The sequence below is a fragment of the Megalobrama amblycephala genome, linkage group LG6, assembly GCF_018812025.1.
Source record: "Megalobrama amblycephala isolate DHTTF-2021 linkage group LG6, ASM1881202v1, whole genome shotgun sequence".
NCBI classification, from domain to species: domain Eukaryota; kingdom Metazoa; phylum Chordata; class Actinopteri; order Cypriniformes; family Xenocyprididae; genus Megalobrama; species Megalobrama amblycephala.
The window spans coordinates 40,635,577-40,659,919 of record NC_063049.1 but is presented as its reverse complement, the minus strand read 5'-3'; the positions used below and the strand labels follow the sequence as shown (position 1 = coordinate 40,659,919).

The following is a 24,343-nucleotide window of genomic DNA, read 5'->3' as shown; positions in this document are numbered from 1 at the left end:
TTTTCATTGAATTCTAAAAGTGGTCATCTCTTTCATATTAAAGCGTTTGTGGTGATACCAACCATTGCCATGAGTCCTGCAGCCAGTCCTATGAGAGGACTCACTGCTATCACCACCAGCGTCAGCTTCCATCCGCCAATGAATCCCACCATGAAACCAAATATGAATGTTGAGATCCTCTCGATGAAGATGGACATCTGATCTGCTATAGCGTTGTTGATTTTGTTAATGTCACTACATAAAAAAAAAGAAGTCACAAACATGCTAAATGAAACTAGATTTTATTATTTCATAAATTGATTTTTAAAACCGGTTTATCGTCCACGGAAAACTCATCACTCTTCAAGATGCACGTTTTGAGGCATCTTGTAAAGTTTAATATTTAACACTATGACAGATTCATACATAATAGTGTAAGAAAGCACAGAAAGACTTGAATATTACTCAGATATTCTCGTATTCAGCTCCCCGACGGAGGTGCAGTCGAACCAGCCGATCTCCATGCGCATTATCTTCCTGAAGTACATTTTTCGGATGCGCTGGATCTGTCTGGCGGCAGCAGAAACCCAGAGAGCGATCTGAAATCAGAGTGAATGCTCATGAATACCATGAATTCACAAACAAGACGTCTTCTTGAGGTTCTGACATATTTTTTCTGTCTACAGCAGACCTGCAGCACTACTGAGATCAATGGACAAAGACGTGTATATTAGAACCACGAATGCATCTCCTATACTAGATAGACGTTAATATTGGATCAGTTCCTCGAAGTGCATTCATCTGGATTGCTGCGTACAGTAAAAACTTTTCTTCTACCTGAAAGTAACTCAGGATAAAGACTCCAGCTCCAATTCCAACATAGTAAAATGCAAACTTGGTCATCTCAGCTTCAATATCCACACTGTAGAAAGAGACAGAGTAAGAGTATTTAGTCAAGTCATCTTCATTTATATAGCGCTTTTCACAATGCAGATTGTTTCAAAGCAGCTTCACAGTGATAATAGGAAAATTAAATGACAGAGATTGTTTTGGCTTTACAGCAGCTCTAAGAAAATATTATCGAGCTAAAGTAGGTTTTTGATTGAATCACTTCCATTGTAAAAATTGTTCATTATTAATGGGGCCGTTTAAATTACACCTTTCCTACTGAAAACCGAAGACCTTTAATCCAATATACATTTAGCCTATATTACTGTATAAAGTAATTATATACTGTATATAATTATATACTGTATATAATTATATACAGTACTGTGCAAAAGTCTTAGGCCACCATTAGATGTTCTTTTATTACGGAAGAGGATTAGGGCCAAGCAATAATAAAAAAATAAAACCATCTCGAGATTAAAGTTGTCAAATTTCGAGAAAAAAGTCGAAATAAAATGTTAGAGAATAAACTCATTAAATTACTAGAAAATACTCGTTAAATTTCAAGAAAAAAGTCGAGATAAAATGTTGAGAATAAAGTCATTAAATTACGAGAAAAAAGTCGTTAAATTACGAGAACAAATTCGTTAAATTATGAGAAAAATGTCGTTAAACTTCGAGAAAAAAGTTGAGATAAAATGTTGAGAATAAACTCATTAAATTATGAGAATAAAGTCATTGAATTACTAGAAAAAACTCGTTAAATTTTGAGAAAAAAAGTCAAGATAAAATGTTGAGAATAAACTTGTTAAATTACGAGAAAAAACTCGTTAAATTTCGAGAAAAAAGTCGAGATAAAATGTTGAGAATAAAGTCATTAAATTACGAGAAAAAAGTCGTTAAATTACGAGAACAAATTCGTTAAATTATGAGAAAAATGTTAAATTTCGAGAAAAAAGTCTAGATAAAATGTTGAGAATAAAGTCATTAAATTATGAGAATAAAGTCATTAAATTATGAGAAAAAATTCATAATTTAACGAATTTGTTCTCGTAATTTAACGACTTTTTTCTCATAATTTAATTACTTTATTCTCAACATTTTATCTCGACTTTTTTCTCGAAATTTAACAACTTTAATCTCGAGATGGTTTTATTTTATTAGTGAAGTTCACAACGTAATTTCGGGAGGAGTGAACCCATCTAATCTTTAAATTAGTGAAACTCAAACATAATCTCAATAGGAGGGAACCCTAATCTTTCAATTACATCCAGAGCATATAAGCAGCTACTCACCCTGCTCTGGCATCAGTTGTTTCGATATCCCTCCACCTCCCCAACTCCACCACATAAATTAAGCATCTCATCTATCGTACTCCTCTTTCATGCAATAGTAGTCCCTGGGGGTATATCCAAGCTCGAGTTGAAGCTGCTTCCTCGAGCCCCTCCACAGCGGACAGCAAGCCAAATACGCTTAACCTTATTAGCTTAAAGATTTTATGAGGAAACGAACTCGTGAATTATTGCTTGGCCCTAATCCTCTTCCGTATTTTAGCAATGATATAGTGACCATATAGAATTATTTCTCTCTCAGTCTCTTTATTGGAATATAACCAGAAATTTATATGCAGTATTAAAAAAAGAGGGACATTTTTTTTTTTTTTTAAATCAGAAAAAACTGCTATCATAGGCTAAAGTGGCAAGTATTTAGTGAGCTCCCCTTACACTTGAGCAATAGCAGGAACCGGCGCTCTTAAACCTAAATGGAACGGAAACGGACTGGAAGGCCAAGAAAACTTTCAAAATCTGATGAGAAGTTTCTTCTTTGAGAAAATGGAAGTCCAGGAGACATGCGACAGGAGATCACACCAAATACTGATTTTTTGCTTTAAAAAAACCCCAATTTTGTTCCTTTTTTTTTTTTTTTTTTTTTTTAACATATTTCCAGTATTTTCTGTTTGAATCATAATAAAGAGACTGAAAAATAAATATGGATGGTCATTAAAACATTGCTATATTAGTAAATATATTTATATAATAAATATTGATTTAATCAAAATATAACATATAAAAATAAAAGTTGAGAAACCAGAGTGTAAGTTTGTAGAGAAACAGATGATAGTAATCTCATTTGTGTTTCTCATTTCAGAAGAAATCTCAAATTCAAATTCAGACTTAATGAATATTTCTCATTAAGTTTTCCAGAACCAAAAGAGACAAGATATACACGTTTATTTTAAAACTCTATTCTTTTGCGTTGTCAACAATTGTGTCTACAAATATTTCTCCTAAGGAATTTCATAAAAAAGGTAACACTTTATTTCAATAGTCCACTTTAGTCATTCTGCTAACTATAAGTAACTTTGCAACTACAGTATTAGTATCTGATTAAAGCTGCAGTCCGTAACTTTTTTTGATTAAAAATTATCCAAAATCAATTTTTGAGCAAGTACATAACCAGCCAGTGTTCAAAACGATCTCATTATCTTAGCTCGATTCACAACGGTAACCTTGTAATAATGTTTTATAATAAGAGCGACATGGTGGATTTCCGCGGGAAATTCAAGCATGCAGCAGTTCCTCTGTGCGTCATTACGTCACGTCCGTAAACAGAAAGGAAGGAGTCCCGGCTAGTCGGTTTTATCACGTGAGGACGCTGCTGGTAGCGGATCATTTATATCCTGTTCTCACAGCAGCTGAAATAATCAAACTTATCATTTTGATGGTGGATTGTAATCCAGAAAGATCCAAATGACAATCATCAGTGACAACTGGAGATTCAAAAATAGTCAAAAAGCAAAAGACTTTGGACTGTGGAGTGGCTACAGACATTGAAATCTACAGGTAACGCTAATACACACTAAATACACATAGTCACGCAATGCTGATGTTGTTAACATTAACAATTTGAGAACAATATAATAATAATATAATAATAATAATAATAATTTGCACGGATTGGCATGATTCGTGCTAAGCGATCATTAGATTTAATCATCATTGGCAGTGCAATTTATTGTAGGCCTAATGCTTTTTTCCTCAGTTGGTCAGAACAAAAGTGGCAGACATGTTACTTACTTGTTCAGATGATATTTTCCAGTGAAAATTCTTATTATTGGTCATACTTTCAAGACGTAGAATCTGTGATTCTGAAGTACAGTATCCACACCGGTGCGGTGACTGACAGCAAGCATTAGATTCATCCGCGCTGACGAGCTGTGCCGAGACAGATAACGGTCCCGCATATGACTGCAATTGCAGGTTTCAAACAGAGATGGCGACAAAGAGGAAAAAATCGCGGATCTGCTAACACTTGGCCTGATTTTCTTAGATTCCTGGTCTTATTATGCATGACTCATCTCAATATAAAAAATCATGTCTTCATATTGTTTTACTGAAAAGTAATACCATTGAAACAACTATTAATTTTAAATCAACTATTCCAGCTTCATTTTGATGGTCCACCCAACAGCCAACATTCTCTTACAAGTAACTTTGCAAGTACGTCAACTTATTCTACTAACCTGAACCCTAACTTAATAGTCTACAAATACTCTAATGAGAGTTAGTTGACATGTAGTTGCAAAGTCACTTATAGTTAGTTAGTAGAATGTCTAAAGTCGAATAAAGTGTAACCAATAAAATTTTTTTTTTTTTTTTTAAATCCCAGGCTCTTGAGATATTTTACTAACTATAAGTAACTTTGCAAGTACATGTCAACTTATTCTACTAACCTGAACTCTAAAACAGTCTACTAATACTCTAATGAGAGTTAATTGACATGTAGTTGCAAAGTTACTTATAGTTGGTAGAATGTCTAAAAAAAAAACCCTAGGCTCTTGCACTTGCACAGAACAATAAAATTTGAAAGGGGCCCCTGAGGTTGTCGTGAGGACTGAATCATCTGTGTCTTGAACATCCTCACTCACCCACAGTACGTGGTGGTGTTGTCCGGCCGCTCGACCACAGACCCGTTCAGCCAGGTAATGGTGTTATTGACGCAGGTTTTGTTCGGGTTGGTCAGTTCCTGAACCTCAAGCTCATAGTCCACAAAGGTGTTGGTCATCATGCCATACACCAGCAGCATGAGAGGGGACGCGGCGCCGTGGACCAGAGAGCACACGCTTCCCACCACCATCATCAGAGCTTCCTTCCATGTGGCAAAGCGGAACTGGACAGAGGTCAGTGATGTGAGAGAAAATCAAGAATTACATCAATCTGAACAGCAGAATCATATCGAGACACTTACCAGCTGAAAGAATCCAACGGTCAGAGCTTTCTCTTTTGTTTTGTCGCTGCCATTCCTTCAGACACAGAAAGAATTTAGATGCTTTTTTGTAGCTTAAAATTGATTTTCAAGCACAGCATTTATGAGGCCTTTTTGGTTTTCTAATTTTAGCCTTTTCCCTCCTTTTCTACTTAATTTTAATCAACACATTCAACAACAAAATATTAAATGTTTATCTGAAATGGTAGCATTTTTGTCATATCATGCATAAGTAATATAGATTAATAGAAACAAAGGTCAATAAATAAAAACTAAATACTCACTTGAGGTCAGCATCTGTTTTGTAAGAAAGGTGTGTGATAGAAAATTAGTTGCACTGAGTAAAACATCAAAAACTAATTTGTTTTTACTTAATTATTATGTACATGTAATTGCAGATATTGTGCAATTAAAAATTAGACAATTCTTACCTTCATCAGCTTTGTATGATGTGTTTTTATCTGGAGAGTTTTCACTTTTATTTTTCTTCATTCTTCAGTTTGGCTGTGGTTTTACAGAGGAATAACTATTTTGCACTTCTCAACATTGTCAAATAACATCACATTATGACAAAACAAAACATTTAGTCTTATCTGTACATTTTACATGAGAACTGAAGACGTAGTAATGTTGAACTCTTTCTCTATTCATTACTCCTGAGTATTGAACTATAGAGACAACCTTTTACCTGCTATTATTAACCTGGCACTTCATACTGATTATATAACAGAGCTAGTTACTGAATATTAATAATCCTGAACTTTTCTTTTCAACTGATTATATTTAACGGCTCTGGTTCCGCCATGTGCTTAATTGAAACTAATACATAAAATAACCCCTAAAATGTTCGCCTGACAGAGCCCTTTAAGGTTCTGTAGAGCCTTTTCTTCTAAGTGTAAACAGTTTCTTTTTTTTATTTTTATTTATTATTTATGAATGTATTTTTTTTTTTATAATGTTTTTAATTGTTCTGTAATAATTCATTGGACATAATCCAGTGTCCAATTGACCCTCGTTTGTGAAGCAGTCCGGCGCAAAATGACGGCATGACAACAACACTCTACTACAACAACTCTTCCTCTTCTCTAAAGCAGCCCAACATGGCCTCACCCCCTTTGTTGTGTGTTCTCGGGGGTGTGTTTATGTAAATTTTAGGGTTAGTGATGTCGCTAACAGGGGTAGAAGATTGTTGTAGTCACAGCAAATTATCTCCCTTTGCATTGAACTTTGAGTGTCGTAACTTTGCATATGTTGTTTATGCTCAAATAGCAACATTACATTAAAAAAGCGAAATCATAATCAGCTACACCATTGAACCTTTCACCACTTTTCTAAGAGTGGTTAGATTAAAAAGCAATGTAATGTCAATAGCAGCTCATATCATTTTGTTTTGCAAGAATTTGATAAGAAAACATGTTTTAAATTTGAGCACAGTATAAGACATCGCCAAGATCTCTCCTGAAACTCTATTGGCATCTTAGTCTTGAGAGAAAACAAATCCGAAACACAGCCGACTGAAGCAAAAGTCTCCATGTAATCTCACTGCAAACTATTGAAATATCGAAAAGATCTCGTTTGTGTTCTTTTCCATTTCTAAATCAACTCTGCTCAATCAAATCATTTAAATGTGATAACTGTTATATAGTCTTTTTTTTGTAATAGAGAAAGAGAGAAGGAGTGGTTCATACCTGTTGAGCTGAGCTGCTCTCAGTGACGATTCTCTCATGTCAGAGGGGCTTTTCTATCAGTGCAGTCAGTCCACACCTCCAACACTATCTTCCCCTTTATTAGACTGATAAGACATTACCTGATCTCAGCCTGACAAGGTCAAGCTGTGCACAGTCTGTTCTGTTCTCTACTCCAAACAGAGATTCGAGATGGCCATTATGAGTTTGGGGAGGGAAATAATGTTAAAAGTGTTAATGAGTTGCCAGTGTGAAATTTTTTCTGATGTTGGTCACATTTATTAATCACTGTTCAAATCACATTGAGGTTTACTGCTGATTATTAACGTCGTCACATAGACATCAGTAATAAATCGGGTTGAATGACCGTTGGGTTGTTGGTTTATTAAGACAAGGTTGGTATAGCAATATGATAAAAAAATATATATTTTTGTTCGTTAAGGTCTATAATGTGCCATTTGATTCAAGTGTCATAATAATAATAATCAGTCATGGTTATTTTGGATAATGCTCCCCATTATGTACTATTTTATTCAGACAGACTTAATAAATGCATAAAAGATGGTAGTTTAATAACCTAGCGGTCATTCAACCCTTTTGGTGACATGTCAGAAACAAATAAATTATCAATAACTGATTACAAATCTCATATTTATCCCCACTATCTGAATCCAGTGCAGTAGAGATTATAAAGACAGACGTATTGGCTTTAAGATATCTCAGCATTTATTCCTCATGGATATATAATGAGCAAAATATTAAGATCAAGTTTGGGCAAAACTGAAAATATGAAAGATGACACAAGTTAAGTGATAATATTATACAATTCAATATAATATGTTTTATATAGAATTGTTTTGTAGTGAGTCTGTACAGTATTTAATGCAATTACATCAGAAGTAACTGTAAATAATTACAAAAAAGTAATCCCTTTACCTTTTTAAGGGAAAGTAATTCATTATTTTATTTAATTTAATTAACACCCAGCACAGTATAAACACCGATCAGGCATAACATAATGACCACCTTCCTAATATTGTGTTGGTCCCCCTTTTGCTGCCAAAACAGCCCTGACCCGTCGAGGCATGGACTCCTCTAGACCCCTGAAGGTGTGCTGTGGTATCTGACACCAAGATGTTAGCAGCAGATCCTTTAAGTTGTGAGGTGGAGCCTCCATGGACTTGTTTGTTCAGCACATCCCACAGATGCTCGATTGGATTGAGATCTGGGGAATTTGGAGGCCAAGACAACACCTCAAACTCGTTGTTGTGCTCCTCAAACCATTTCTGCTTTATGGCAGGAGCATTATCCTGCTGAAAGAGGCCACAGCCACCAGGGAATACCATTTCCATGAAAGGGTGTACATGGTCTGCAACAATGCTTAGGTAGGTGGTACGTGTCAAAGTAACATCCACACGGATGGCAGGATCCAAGGTTTCCCAGCAGAACAATGCCCAAAGCATCACACTGCCTCCGCCAGCTTGCCTTCTTCCCATAGTGCATCCTGGTGCCATGTGTTTCCCAGGTAAGTGACGCAAAAAACGTGATTCATCGGACCAGATCACCTTCTTCCATTGCTCCGTGGTCCAGTTCTGATGCTCACGTGTCACTGTTGGCGCTTTCAGTGGTGGACAGGGGTCAGCATGGGCATACACATGCCCATACGCAACAAACTGTGATGCACTGTGTATTCTGACGCCTTTCTATCAGAACCAGCATTAACTTCTTGAGCAATTTGAGCTACAGTAGCTCGTCTGTTGGATCGGACCACACGGGCCAGCCTTTGCTCCTCACGTGCATCAATGAGCCTCGGCCGCCCATGACCCTGTCGCCGGTTCACCACTGTTCCTTCCTTGGAGAACTTTTGATAGATACTGACCACTGCAGACCGGGAACACCCCACAAGAGCTGCAGTTTTGGAGATGCTCTGACCCAGACGTCTAGCCATCACAATTTGGCCCTTGTCAAACTCTCTCAAATCCTTACGCTTGCCCATTTTCCTGCTTCTAACACATCAACTTTGAGGATAAAATGTTCACTTGCTGCCTAATATATCCCATCCACTAACAGGTGCTGTGATGAAGAGATAATCAGTGTTATTCACTTCACCTGTCAGCGATCATAATGTTATGCCTGATCAGTATATATATTAGGCTACTCTTTTGACATTTTGGGAGCCTTTAGGGCAAATTTATGATGCTGATATGGTGTATGTCTTACATCAATCCTTATTGAAACAGTAAATCAAACCCTCTGAAAGTAAAATATACCTAGCCGATCAAGAAAAATGCCAAAATAACTTATACATAACATTGACATCTGGTGGCCAATGAATCACAAAACATGCTTTATAACAACTAAAAAGCAAAAACAGCATTTTTCAAGCCCTAATATTATGTTACACAAACAAATATGGCATGCATGCATTTGTAATCTAATTAAAGCCTTACAAATGGGTTGAAAACGCATAAAACAGGCTTTATATATTTGGAAACAGATACCGGGCGGTCTGTCTCTTTACAAAACTCTTTAGAAAATTAGAAGTGTTATGGACTCAAATACTGTTAATATACTGACAAAAATGTACATAAATAGTTAATTAAATTATGTTAAAAGAGAAAAGACACTCTCTCAGGTTCCATCTTGTGGTAAAAAGGTGTGTAAAATTAGGTCAGTGACCGGGCGGTGAATAACTACAGTGTATTTTTTGACCCATGATAAATCACTTATCACTTATTAATCAGTTTTACAGTTAAAGTGATAAAAGCTGGTATCGTTGTTTGCGATATTCTGCCATAAAATTGCATCTTGCACCTCTCCCACTCTTCATTGTCATTTTACATCACGTATCAAGATATATAAATAATAATGGCTTTAAAAAGCATTCTCAATTCAACCCTGTCCCCACATTAAAATGTATGAAGTTAACAGTATGTAAATACTGTACATTAATATGGCACTATATATATGACAGGTTTAACAGTAAATGCAAGACTCAATTTTATATATCAGCTCAGTCTCTTAATCCACCAATCCAGACAAGAGATTTACCTGTTCATACACAGAACTGAATCCATGTTTTTGGGTCGTCAGTCCTGTATGAATGTAGCCAATGCGTCTCTGTCCTGCTTTTCTGAGCAATCTTAAAACTTCTTGTGAAGCAGCACTTCTCTTGTTGTCTCTTCAGGACGAACTGCTTAAGTCACTTCGTTTGAATAACAGTCTCTGCTAAATGAATAATTTGAATGCCTCAAATAGGAAGTGTGCAGCAGCCCTGGAGCTTTTTAACTGCAGCATTAACAATAACACAAGTGATTCCTGCTCACTGTAGATACAGTTTCAAAGAAGTCTGAGGTTGTTTCCTGTGTTTAGGAATGTACTGTTTACACGTTCCCAAACACAGGAAACTACTTCTTTAGAAACTGATCTCAGGACCTGTGCTGTTATTAACTAAAACTATTAAACATCATAGTTGTTAACTTACATGAATACAATATAAATATTAGATGCAAAAACAAAACTTAAATTAGTTTTTGACTTGATAACTAACTGAAAAAAAAGTTGAAGTACTAACATTGCTAAAAATAAAACTGAAATAAAGATAAATAGTCATACCGGTGATGTTCATTAAGCAGCAAGTGATGCATTTACAGGCATTTAACATTAATGATAATAATCATCATCATCTCGACCCCTCATGCTAAAGCCTTTTTGTAAATCGTGTATGGCTCAAGTGGCTTGCTTTATTATTACTGTATGATTACCAACAACGTCACCATTGTTCAAACACTGTAAAAAAAAAAAAAAAAGAATTGTTGGTTTAACTTAAAAAAGTAAGTTACCTGGTTGCCACAAAAAATTATTGAGTTCATTGAAATTAAAAATTTGAGTTAATACAATGAAGGCGATTGGTTTAAAGGTGCAATATGTAAGATTTCTGTCCGCTAGAGGTCGCTAGAGGCCTATTCAAAACAAAGGCGTAGCTTGATGACACCAAGTTTGAGCACAGAATTTTGGGACATGTGGTCTTCACCTCACAGCCGGTGGAAAATAATCAGGATAGGACTCTGGCAGAAATCATGTTCATGCGATTATTAACGTTACTGTAGTATGAAGCAGAGCAGGAGCGAGTGTTGTGGAGCTGAACGAGGCCACTGGAGCGATTGCGCAACTCACGCCTCACGAGCAGCGGGACTTTTATTATGACACAGTCGCCGGCACCGCTTCCGCTTTTCCGGTCATGAGTATGAGGTGACGCAGCTCTGTTTATCATATTAGATACATTTGAGTGTGATGAAAATGTTATAACGTTACTCTGTGCATTCGCTCGGTGGCTGCTTTGAGACACTGTTACACACTGCAGTAAGATAGATCGATTTTAGAATATCATATTAAATGCTGGATGGCTTGTGTTGATAAATGGCATGCAATTAATTTTAAAACGTATTTTATAATGGAGAAAATTCTGTATTACTGTTACTAAAAATAAAGCTGCATCTGAAAAACTGCATGGTAAAGCATGGTACTCACAAAAAATCAAGAAAATTTGATTTAAACAATAAGACTAAACATGTTGAGCTATATAACAATAATTAGTTTTCTGTCTATAAATATATCAAAACAGTTCTTCCCTTGTCTATAAAAACATGTAATTATTAATGGTGCCCTAGAACATTTTTTACAAGATGTAATATAAGTCTAAGGTGTCCCCTGAATGTGTCTGTGAAGTTTCAGCTCAAAATACCCCATAGATTTTTTTTTATGAATTTTTGTAACTGCCTATTTTGGGGCATCATTAGAAATGCGCTGATTCAGGCTGCGGCCCCTTTAATTCCTCGCGCTCTCCGCCCCCTCCCGAGCTCTCGACTCTATCATTGCATAAACAAAGTTCACACAGCTAATATAACCCTCAAAATGGATCTTTACAAAGTGTTCGTCATGCATGCTGCTTGCATGCATCGGATCATGTGAGTATAGCATTTATTTGGATGTTTACATTTGATTCTGAATGAGTTTGAGGCTATGCTCCATGGCTAACGGGCTAATGCTACACTGTTGGAGAGATTTATAAAGAATGAAGTTGTGTTTATGAATTATACAGACTGCAAGTGTTTAATAATTAAAATAGCGACGGCTCTTGTCTCCGTGAATACAGTAATAAACTATGGTAACTTTAACCGCATTTAACAGTACATTAGCAACATGCTAACAAAACATTTAGAAAGACAATTTACAAATATCACTAAAAATATCATGATATCATGGATCATGTCAGTTATTATTGCTCCATCTGCTATTTTTCGCTATTGTCTTTGCTTGCTTACCTAGTCTGATGATTCAGCTGTGCACATCCAGACGTCCTGCCCTTGTCTAATGCCTTGAACATGAGCTGGCATATGCAAATATTGGGGGTGTACATATTAATGATCCTGACAGTTACGTAACAGTCGGTGTTATGTTGAGATTCGCCTGTTCTTTGGAGGTCTTTTAAACAAATGAGATTTACATAAGAAGGAGGAAACAATGGAGTTTGAGACTCACTGTATGTCATTTCCATGTACTGAACTCTTGTTATTTACCTATGCCAAGGTAAATTCAATTTTCCATTCTATGGCACCCAGCGTCTTTGGTGTTTCCATGGTTTCTACAAAATAAAACGGGAAACCGAGGGTAACGCGGGTATGACGCAATTGACAGGCGACTCCTCACATGTCCCGGAGCCTTGGTTAAAATTGCAATTTTCTCACGATTTACAAATAGTTGGAAACATTTGGGATATTGTAAGTACTCAAGTGAACAAAATATATAACACTGGCCTAGTGTTTTTTGGATATTTTACTGCAAATTTCTTACATATTGCACCTTTAATCAACAGAAACTCAAAATATTGTGTTATCTGAACCACATTAATTATCTAAGTTGATTTGTGTGAAAATGTTGTGATAAATCATGAAAATAATTTTTACAGTGAAGCTGCTTTGCAGCTTTAAGAAAAATGCAAGAGAGAAATGAGAGACAGTAATCTCTGGTGTTTTACCTGACCTTCCCACTGCGACTGCCAAACTCAGAGAATTGTGGAAGGAAGGAAACTCTCCTTTCTGATCATTCAGCGCCCCCTGCAGGAGCAGCACGGAACACTTATTACATAATTGCACACACTTAACTCAGTTAACCGGTGCAGATACAAAGCGGTTAGGAAGAACAACAGAGATCAGATAGAAACAGATATCTTATAAAGCTGACTTATAAAGAAACGGTGAGTAGCCTATACGTGCGGTTTGTAGACTGTTTTGCAAGACGTTACAGTGAGAAAACTCTTTAGTAAATGCATGCTGTTTGCAAAAGATTTCTGTCAGGGCGTTTTCAAGTAGGCCTATTGATCGTGCGTTTTCTTATAATAACATTTTGATGTTGCAACAACGTTAGCTTAGTTTCTTTTATTCTTTCCGATGCATCAACAGGACAGTGTAAAAGTTGTTGACGTCGCATTCATGTACACGCCCCATTCCTATTAGTGAAGTGAGATCCGACTCATTTTCGGTAATCGGTTCTTTCAAACAATTCATTTGGACAGAACAGGTTCAGAACAAACTGAGCTGTTCTTTTACGTCAATTCGCAATCACGTAGTCCAGATATCCAACGTAAACAGTTTCAATAAATAAGTTAATAAATAATAATAAACATAAGCAGATATTACGTTTTTTTAAATACGTTTCTTGTAATTTCATGCGCCCCAGTTCAATTTGTTGCAGCCACGATTCTGCTCATAAAAATAATTCGTTTACAATAAACAGCAATAATGCACAACTCTCGAATAAACATTTTTGCACGTTATAATAATTAAGTGACATTTATTAAAATCAACTCTATTTCATATTTGCGTTGATAAAATCAAGTTGTAGTTACAACATCGCAGTACTTTTTATTTTATTACTTTTTAATTATTCTTTTCGTCACATCGGTCAAATCATAAGTTCACCCCTCTTAGTAGGCCTATTCAAAATCAAAGTACTTTAATGATTGTTTTATATTGTTTCTTACCATAAGTTCACTTGCTGCTTCTCGGCTAATTTCAATCGGACATGCTTATAAACGCTTTAGTGAATTGTTGACTCTGCTAAATCTAGCGACAAAATTGCTAAATTGGCAGCACTGCTCTGACCGATTCAGCCCGATTCGTATGAACCGGTTCAACTGATTCTGAAGATTCGAATCAAAACGATTCGTTCACGAATCTGACCATTTCTTAATCACCCACGTGCACAATTCTCCAATGTGAAAAGATAAAGAAACAGAAAAACGTACTATTATTATTCCTCATACATGTTTATTTTAAATGTATCTTTTGTTTTTATTGAACTTCTACAAAATCCTTCATACTGTTTTGCAGTGTCAGTGAGTTAATGATTCACTTGGTACTTTTTGAGTCGAGCTTTGACTGGTGAAGTCAATGCAACTTATATAATTTTATTCATTGCATGCAAGATTAACGGAGTTATAGCCAGTGGTGTAGTCTAGTTTTTTGTAGTGAGTATGCTGTGATTTTTCCCTCACAACCTCATACTCACGCATCCCCATCAGCACCACCACACTCACTAATGCATATAGTATGCATCTGATCTAGGCTACTTGTAATTGAGAGCATTCTGAAAGACTGCTTATGTGTGTGTTATCAACATGTCAATTTATTATAAGCAACACAAGACTTTAACAGACAATGACATTTACAGCTGAAGAGACTGGACTGATTTTCTACTGTTTAGTGTCAATCACCATATAACTCAACTAGTTAAGATAGCCTTAGATGTTATATGAATTTGGTCCCTGGAGCATTATCAGCTGGCAAGTTTCAATGCACATTTAAGAGTGCAAGTTGCAACTACAAAATGCTGGGTTAAAAACAACCCAAGTTGGGTTGAAAATGGACAAACCCAGCGATTGGGTTATTTTACCCCAGCGGTTGAGTTAAAAGTTTGCCCAGCGTGCTGCGTAGTTTTATTTAACCCAATTATTGTGTAAAAATTGCTGTATTGCTTGCTTAAAATAAACCCAAAATATGTTAGAAATTTAATATGATAAATTATTTAAAATATAATAATTCAACAATAACGTTTATTAAATTGTTTATTAATAAATGATCACCTTTTGATTATTATTGTTGCCTCTAGTAATTGTGTGATTTTTAATTTCCAACCTATTTTGGGTTCATTTTGACCAGCCACAGTCATTTTTAAACAATAGTTAAGTTAAATAAAACTACCCAGGTTGGGCAAACAACCCAAGTGCTGGGTTAAAACAACCCAATCGTTGAGTATGTCCATTCTCAACCCAACTTGGGTTGCTTTTAACCCAGCATTTTTAAAGTGTGACAATAATGGAAAGATGAGGATTATCAGTAAGTCACAATATCACCCCGTTTGGACTTTGTTTTCTATTTTTACACAATTTCCTGCCAGTCTGACATCATAGTTATGCATTTCAATTCACTAACTTGAAATCCGATTCAATATCAGTTATTTTGGATATACTGTATATCATATCAGTACATGGCAAATTTTCTCAAGAAAAAAATATCTCAACTAATGCTGTACAATATACATGGGAATCAGTTACTAGGCTACATTAATATTGAAAGTTAAAATGAACTGATTTGCATACAAACTTAACAAATTTTTGTAATAATAAAGTTATAATAGGCCTACTCACTTTAAAATAATTTCTACTCCAATTAGTTTTTTGAAATATAAAACTTTTAAATGGTGGCTGCCAACATGACAGATTAATTCAAACATGCATTAGGCTATATAGGCTATTGAAGAACATTAAAAAATATAATTAATATGGTGCATAGCTAAATGCTCCTCTCTAGAGTTAATTTTTCTAGCTGACTAACAAGTTTATGGTCACTGAATATGCTTGTAATGAGGTAACGTTAGCCTAAATATGACGTTACGTGACATTGTTTACAAGCTGTTTTATTAACGTTTTTCCGCGGTTGAAACACTGATTACGCGAATACATGATATGGATTTCATTAAGCTGTTCTGTATCTTTTAACATACCTTCAGAAGTTCATTTATGTTTATTTCGCGCTGTAACTGGTATTAAAGCAGAGGATCAGTTCAAGCGAGCTTCACGCTGCCGCTTCTATTGAACTATGGCGTTATTTTACTGTCATTTGTCGAGAGCACATTATTGTGACGCGAGAGCATATCAATGTAATGCGCGAGCGCAAATCTGTCCGCTCGCGCGCGGATTTCCTTTGCTCTCGCGCAAATCTGGACGTGCGCGCTCAAATATACAGTGCTCTCTTATGAACTGCCTCTCCTCTCGCTCAGATATCGCTCAAACTGTTTCCTGCGTGCTCAAACGTGTCCTGCGCGCTCAAACTGCACATGTGCGCTCACGAATCTCTCCGTGCTCTTGCAGAAATTAATTTGCTTTTGGATTAAACGCTGTCAAAAGTTATAAACCAATCAGAAGAGACGACTGATCCATGAAAATGCTACATGGAATCTTATTGGCTGAGAGTGAACTGCGCCTGGAATTCTTTCGACAAAGATATGTATTTTATTTATTCACAATTTAATAATATTTATCAAATGTAACCTAGTCTAACTGCATCACATTACAGGTCAAACCCCTATTTATCTAAACAAACAAACAAACAAAAAATGTTTCTTAAAGTTATTGTGGTCATACGTTTTGTGTTGAAATTTTTAAAAAAAAAAAAGGTAACATTTTACAATAAGGTTTTTATTTGTTAACATTAGTTAATGTATTATCTAACATGAACTAACAATGTGCAATATACATTACTGTAATTATTAATCTTTGTTAACGTTAAAAATACAGCTGTTTGTTGGTTGTTTACTTCACAGTGCATTTAATAATGTTAACAAATACAACATTTGATTTTAATAACGTATTAGTAAATGTTGAAATTAACATTAACAAATATTAATAAATGCTGAAGAAGAGCAATTCATTATTAGTTAATGTTAACTAATGCAGTTAAATAATGTTAACGCAACCTTATTGTAAAGTATTACCAACAAACATCTTCTGATTTAAGACCGAACAAGATCAGGGTCAAATCGTCATTCCCTTAATACTTAATGTGGAGATCACATATACCACTATAGTCAATTTCTTTTGAGGTCTGGTATAAAACATGACATACAAAAATACCTAAGCTCTTGTGTATGCACGATTAAGCAAAAGAACGCGATCTTATTCCTAAATGACAACGATTCGGTTCTGTCTATTAAACCTTTTGAAATTACAATCATACCAGAATATTTAAACCTGCTTTTGCATTGCTGCTGAAAGCAGTGGTCATGTAAGCTATATGTTTTAAACAGCTTCACAAAGTGTTTTCAACAACATACTATTGCTACATCTGTGTTGCAAACATTCAATAATAATGCAAGTATTGCAATAACAATTTATAGTCTGAATATACACTGATTTCAGCAATTAAAATAAGTAGCTAAATGAATGTTGAAACTAATGTTGTTACACTGTTCTGCCAGTAGGTGGTGACCAGTGACTGTTTAAATGTATTTGATGTATCAGAATCATTAATTCCAGACCTCAAAAGAAATTGACTATAGTGGTATATGTGATCTCCACATTAAGTATTAAGGGAATGACGATTTGACCCTGATCTTGTTCGGTCTTAAATCAGAAGATATTTGTTGGTAATACTTTACAATAAGGTTGCGTTAACATTATTTAACTGCATTAGTTAACATTGATTAACTAATAATGAATTGCTCTTCTTCAGCATTTATTAATATTTGTTAATGTTAATTTCAACATTTACTAATACGTTATTAAAATCAAATGTTGTATTTGTTAACATTATTAAATGCACTGTGAAGTAAACAACCAACAAACAGCTGTATTTTTAACGTTAACAAAGATTAATAATTACAGTAATGTATTGCACATTGTTAGTTCATGTTAGATAATACATTAACTAATGTTAACAAATAAAAACCTTATTGTAAAATGTTACCTATTTAAAAAAAAAAAAAAATTCAACACAAAACGTATGACCACAATAACTTTAAGAAACATTTTTTGTTTGTTTGTTTAGATAAATAGGGGTTTGACCTGTAATGTGATGCAGTTAGACTAGGTTACATTTGATAAATATTATTAAATTGTGAATAAATAAAATACATATCTTTGTCGAAAGAATTCCAGGCGCAGTTCACTCTCAGCCAATAAGATTCCATGTAGCATTTTCATGGATCAGTCGTCTCTTCTGATTGGTTTATAACTTTTGACAGCGTTTAATCCAAAAGCAAATTAATTTCTGCAAGAGCACGGAGAGATTCGTGAGCGCCACATGTGCAGTTTGAGCGTGCAGGAAACAGTTTGAGCGTGCACACGCAATATCTGAGCGAGAGGAGAGGCAGTTCATAAGAGAGCACTGTATATTTGAGCGCGTGCATCCAGATTTGCGCGAGAGCAAAGGAAATCCGCGCGCGAGCGGACAGATTTGCGCGAGAGCAGAGGAAATCCGCGCGCGAGCGGACAGATTTGCGCTCGCGCATTACATTGATATGCTCTCGCGTCACAGTAATGTGCTCTCGACAATTGACAGTAAAATAACGCCATATTGAACTGATGAGGCGATAGCGGTCAAGACACATCAAAGAGCGCCAAAATGGTATTTATTAAAAACGATATTTTGGCTTGTTTAGCTACATGGCTGTATATGCTTATGGGTCTCGTTAATAACAAGGCGCTAAAAAAAGTTTAAAAACCGTATACCAACCAATAGGTTGCGATCAGATCGATGGCTACAGCGCTTCGGATTTCAGGTTAGCATTTTTGTTTTGCCTCAATACTTTAATACAATGAAAATATATATGATACTATATTATTAATACATGCCCGTAGACAGGGGGGGTTCGGGTGGTTCGATCGAACCCCCCCTCTCACTGCCAAAGGTCCAGATTTAAGTCGGGTTTTTTTTTTTTTTTTTTTGTCATCAGATTTTTTAATCAATGCCTATATACAGTGTTTCCCATACATTGACTATCACGTGGCCGCCCGCCACATTCTAATTTGTCCCGCCACAGTCTCAAAATGAAACGGAAATTAGGTCGCAATATTTAAATTACCGTCTGATTGCGCTCTTTTATATGGCAAAAGTGGGAATCATAGAGCAAAATAAGTAGACTAGAAGCAATTAAGTTTCCGTGCACTATATTCAAAGTCATCTGAAGCCATTCCATAGCTTCATGTGAGGGACAGAAGGATATGTAACTTACATCGTTAAGTTCACGGTCAGAAACTCGTCTCCCTCTGCTACAGCTGTCAATCATTCAGCACTCAAACAGCGCGTCGCGTTCGGTAATGGCAGTCAGCACGGTAAAACTCTCCAATATGATATATTCCCATTATAATACTTGATATGTAGATAAAGGGCTGTGGATTTGCATAAAATGACTTTATCTTGCTGGAGTTTATTGTTGTTTCTGAACGATGTCATCATATTGGCTACAGGATGTCTGTTAGATCGCACAACACAAGGACTATGAATTGGCGTCACATGCACAATAACTGGAATTTAAAAAAGTGAGAAGAAACATATGATTAATATGCGCAACTGCGCGCTCTGACTCGATACTGCTTCAAGCGCATCATTCTGCTCCCGGGATGCGCATAAGCGGTTTGTGCTGCTGTTTTTTAGCGTTTCATATTATCATGGTTTTGCACACTGAAAGATTATTAATAGCCTATTTTGTTCTGTCGTATCTATCATATCTTGTTGCCCCATTAAAAAGCTGCACAATACATTTAAAATAAAGAGTCTTTTAATCTTACAATAATATACATATAATTATTTACATATAAATTAATATAAATCGTTTTTTTCCCATTTCATAAGAATACAAATAGTCATTTTAAACTTTTTATTAACATTTGGATTTATAAAATTACTGTGCAAAGTTTTTTTGTTTTCTTTTTTTTCTTTCCCAAGAATTAGGCTAGAATACTTTTTGCTGCTGAATACTCACCTAGTTTACTTATTTATTTATTGGTCAGCTTATGATTATATATTTTTATTAATTTGTTATTTTTATCTATAATGAAGTGGTGTGTTTGCATTCTGGATTGGTTAACAAATCAAAGAGTGACCATTAGCTCCACAAATACAGATGCAGGCTCCCACTAATAAATTATTGCCCTACCATCACCAATAAATAACTTACTTTTATAGCACAAAATTGTTTACAAGAGAACAATTTTTTTTCATTGATCTAGTCACTTAATTTTGCTCTCAGAATGCACCAGATTTATGCATGTAAATTTAAAATATACAAAATTTTCCTATATATATATATATATATATATATATATATATATATATATATATATATATATATATATTATTTTTTTTTTTTATTAAAAGTATTTCTATATTTTATCCACTCATTAGTCTATAATATAATAGCCATATAAACGTAGCGTAATTAGAATAATAAAATATAGTGGGATATTCAGTGACATTAGCTGTGCAATATCGACTTTTATGATTGGCCAATACCGGCAGACTGGAGCCAATGGAAATGCAAAGAGGCATTGACAGAGAGTCAAGAAATGATGATGAGAAGAATTATTATTAATATTTCAGTAAAGTTCATTAAATCTATTCTGTTGTTCAGGGTACCCGCGGGGTCTTAAAAGCATTGAAAAAGTCTTAAATTTTCTTAAAGTCTTAAAAAAAAAAAAAGTCTTAATAGCCTTGAATTTGGTATACAAAGTCTTGGATTTCGTTACAAAGGTCTTATTTTTATTTTTTTTATTTTTTTACTTTTCCTAGGATTAAGTTCATACCGTAACAAAATGAACTGTTACTAGTATAGGCTAATTAAAAATTCATGCAGCGTAATGTTGAGTGCACCTCGCGCTCCACGTCATAGCAGTAAGCGCGAAAGCTCGCGCACCCGTTACTATGGTTACTAGGCAAGTGAGGTAAATTACTAGAGATGAGCCGGATACTCGGCTGAAACAAGTATCCGGTACGGATAAAGCACTTCTGCCGAGTACGAGTATTATACGAGTAATACGAGTCAATATGCTCGGATTGAATGAAAATCATCATTGGGTAGCTGATTGTGTCAGCGTTCTGTGATAGTCTAGTCCAGTGGTCTCAAACTGCCGGCCCGCGGGCCATTTACGGCCCGCAACTGATCTCAAAAATAAAACATAATCCGGCCCGCTAAATTATTATTATTATTATAATTATTATTCTCTAGTACGCGTCACATACGCGGCCGCGCCGGCATTCTCCTTCTTTTCAATGCGCTTTCGCTCCCGTGGCGTCTGTCGTTGCTATGCAACCATGAGCCGCGCTCTCAACCGCGTCGCTTCTATTATGAGCGCGCTTGCCTAAATTACAGTAAAAGCACTCGACTTTAAGTCACGAGCGTCGTTTTAAATCACCGAAACGCGTCCGATGCTACCATGTCAAGAAACAGAAGAGTGTACAAATGTATTCAAGGGTTGTATTTGTTCTGTACAGTGTTGTTCAGTGCAAGATTTTAATTTTATTTAAGCTAGCATGAAGTAAAGGAAAACAGCCTACTTCCACTAAATATTAAAAACCAATAACAATGAGAGATTTTTATTTTTTGGCAAAATAAAGTTGATATATATAGCTTCAGTTTTTTGTTTATTTCTGACCCCTCCATGGCATCTATGAGTGTTGCTGGTTTTGTTCCTAAATTACTAATTTTTTTTATTCCATGCACCTTGTTGGATGTGAGAAGTTGCACCAGACTATTGCAATTAATAGTATTATATTAGTATATTAGTAGTATTACATCAATTACATTAGTAGTATTACATCAATTACATCATAGTATTAGCCTATATAATTATATTACACTCTGTAACAATGAGAGAGACACTGCTGTTTACATTTAGTAGGCCTATGGTAAATAAAATATTTATAGTAGGTATAAAAATATATGCCGAATTAATTATTTTCTAGGGTTCAAAATTTATACAGATTTGACATTTTCCCCTCATACTTCTGTCAGAATGGGTATGAAGTTGGCATTGAATTTCATTTAAAATGGTATTAAAAAGGTCTTAAAAAGCCTTGAATTTCATTTGGAGGATCCTGGGGGTACTCTGGTTGTTACTGTGGTCTTTAAACTTATAAACTGTGTATGGACTGACAAAGGTGGTACATGAGGAAGCAATTTGACAACAATGCAGTAAATATATTTTAGGTGCATCAAAAAGCGTGCTCGTTAAGATACCAGCAGACAAGCTAATCCAGCACAAATTAGTGCATAAAAGGTCACCAAAATTAAGTATTTGAACATCGTAATTAAATACAAAAGGAGGAGAAAAACTGCAAAAAGGTCCACTTTTTGAAAAAAAAGAACCCCCCCTTTCAATAGGCTGGCTACGGACCTGTAATATAATAAACTTGCCTGACAATATTGTTAACATGGTTACACGCATGTAAGTTGTGGAATTTTCCTAGTCAGACGTCACTCCTGTGTCGGTGTTTGTTGGGGCTGTGTGAACATGACAGTTTTTTCTTATACGGTGCGTCCCCATTCGCGTACTTGTGCACTATTCTGTGACGTTTTTAAGTATAGTGCAAGTAGTGAGTTCACACTGAAAATTCCAAAAAGAAAAAGTGCACTTTAAATACCCGGATGATGCACTAAATTAACGGAAAAAACGAAGTGTGGAATGTTGGACACTTCATGCACTCAACTGTCGCAGCTTTAATTACGTAGAGAAGTTTTTATATAGGAATCCTATATAAAAAACTCAAAATTCGCATGTTTTACGTCGTTTATGGTTGCTCAAATCGATAAAATCGAGAACCCAGAAGGTGTTTATATCGTTTACATAACATACCGTTTTTTATAACTTACTTAGTTTTTTAACTTTAAAAGTTTCGCCTTTTATAGCGTTTTGCGTCTGCTGATACTTAAATGAATATGGATACCTGCTTACCTTTTGGACTTAAATATTCACATTCTTCATGCTATCGTTTGCAGGGAGGATAAGATATTTTATCCTATTTAATTATAATTTGGTATTTTCACTTCAGTTTTGTAGTATTCTGTTCAATGTTGATCTGGTTACCATGAGAACAGTGTCACGCGCTGCTGCTTCAGCCATCGTATGGTAGAAAATGCCCAAATAAAAATAAATGTGTTCAACAAGCTGACAGAAGTTGATCCATTTATTTGTTGGAAGCGTGTAAATGTAACTAGTTTTAATGTTGTCTTTGTAAATATTCACTTTCCCATTTGACCACGCTGTATTTTTGTATTTATTTCAACAAATGACAACCAAAATCAAACCCATAGAAGCTCGTGAACAGTTTTGAAGTGGCTGTGTGCAAGTTATAATCATTCACAAGCCGAGTGATCATACTCTAAAACATAATGTTAATTATTACACAAAAAACAAATACAAAACTCAGCAAAGTATGTGATTATTTTGAGCGAAAGGCAGTGGGTTTATTTAGTGACATTATTACATTTGCTAGTCGTCTTCCCTCACCTTCTCAACCAAGGCGAAAATTATATTACCGTCCATTTTTTTTCCACGAACGATATCGTGAGTTCCTATTACAGTTCTTGATTCAGCATAAATGACAATGGCGCCATTTTTCACAGTCACGACAGAAAATCAAAATACTGCTCTAACTTCACTAGTAGAAACAGCGCGATATAAACAAACCAAGACTAGAACTGAACGCGGCGTGACGGCAGCTTCACATCCACTATATCTGCCTCCTCGAGGAAAGTCTTTTAATTCAGCGGAAAAGTCGCTCCTCTTCATAACATAAGGATCGCGTCCAACATATGTTGTGATTTTCTGTTTATACCTTTCTAAACTAGCAGAGAAAGGACTTGTCCCCATCTCTTCCATTCTGATTTTCACTGCTTGCCCTCCACCGGAATTTCGCGCGTCACCATAACCACGTGATTGCAAACAACATAGGAGTTGCTCTTGGATGCCCTAGAGGCGTTTCAAAGATGGCCGCCGAGTGAAATGACTTGTCTTAGAGGGACTTTGACTTAGGACACGCCCACGCCGGGGGCGAAAACCATAGACATCATATATATATATATATATATATATATATATATATATATGATGTCTATGGTGAAAACAATCCAACCGCCTCCATTGACTTTGTATTGCGTGAGGCTGCCTCTTTGTCATTTCTGACAAAACAAAAACAGAACAAGGTCTAAAAGCTGCTCTGTGACAAGCTGTGCAGCAAACAAGCTAGAAAATCCAGAACTAAGATTTTATAAGCTACCGAACCATAAAAGCCAGTCTTTAAGGAGAAAAAAAGTGGATACTGGTTTTTTTTAGCTTGTTTGCTGTACACCATGTCAGATAGCAGTTTTTAGACATTGTTCTGCTTTTTGTTATGAGTCAGAAATAACAAGGAGGCAGCCTCACGCAATACAAAGTCAATAGAGAGGGTTGGATTGTTTCCCCCCCCCCC

The 24,343-nt window shown here is 35.6% G+C and overlaps 1 protein-coding gene across 3 annotated transcripts in view; it reads right to left on the bottom strand.

The window, feature by feature from the left end:
• Positions 1–19,361, bottom strand: part of abcb11a (ATP-binding cassette, sub-family B (MDR/TAP), member 11a) — a 36,327-nt gene extending 16,966 nt beyond the window's left edge. Inside the window, exons 1-12 of one of the 3 annotated variants that reach the window (XM_048194626.1) lie at positions 19,110–19,361; positions 12,861–12,934; positions 10,434–10,607; positions 9,870–10,046; positions 6,822–6,991; positions 5,565–5,637; positions 5,418–5,430; positions 5,116–5,170; positions 4,796–5,037; positions 817–901; positions 445–578; positions 63–234 (exon numbers count right to left, since the gene is read on the bottom strand). In XM_048194626.1, coding sequence (XP_048050583.1) covers positions 63–234; positions 445–578; positions 817–901; positions 4,796–5,037; positions 5,116–5,170; positions 5,418–5,430; positions 5,565–5,625 — 762 coding nt within the window. In that variant the 5' untranslated portion in view covers positions 5,626–5,637; positions 6,822–6,991; positions 9,870–10,046; ... (1 more) ...; positions 12,861–12,934; positions 19,110–19,361. Of the gene's footprint in view, positions 1–62; positions 235–444; positions 579–816; positions 902–4,795; positions 5,038–5,115; positions 5,171–5,417; positions 5,431–5,564; positions 5,638–6,821; positions 6,992–9,869; positions 10,047–10,433; positions 10,608–12,855; positions 12,935–19,109 lie in introns of all 3 variants that reach the window. The other 2 variants (XM_048194624.1, XM_048194625.1) reach the window with 2 other exon arrangements.
• Positions 19,362–24,343: the final 4,982 nt, after the last annotated feature.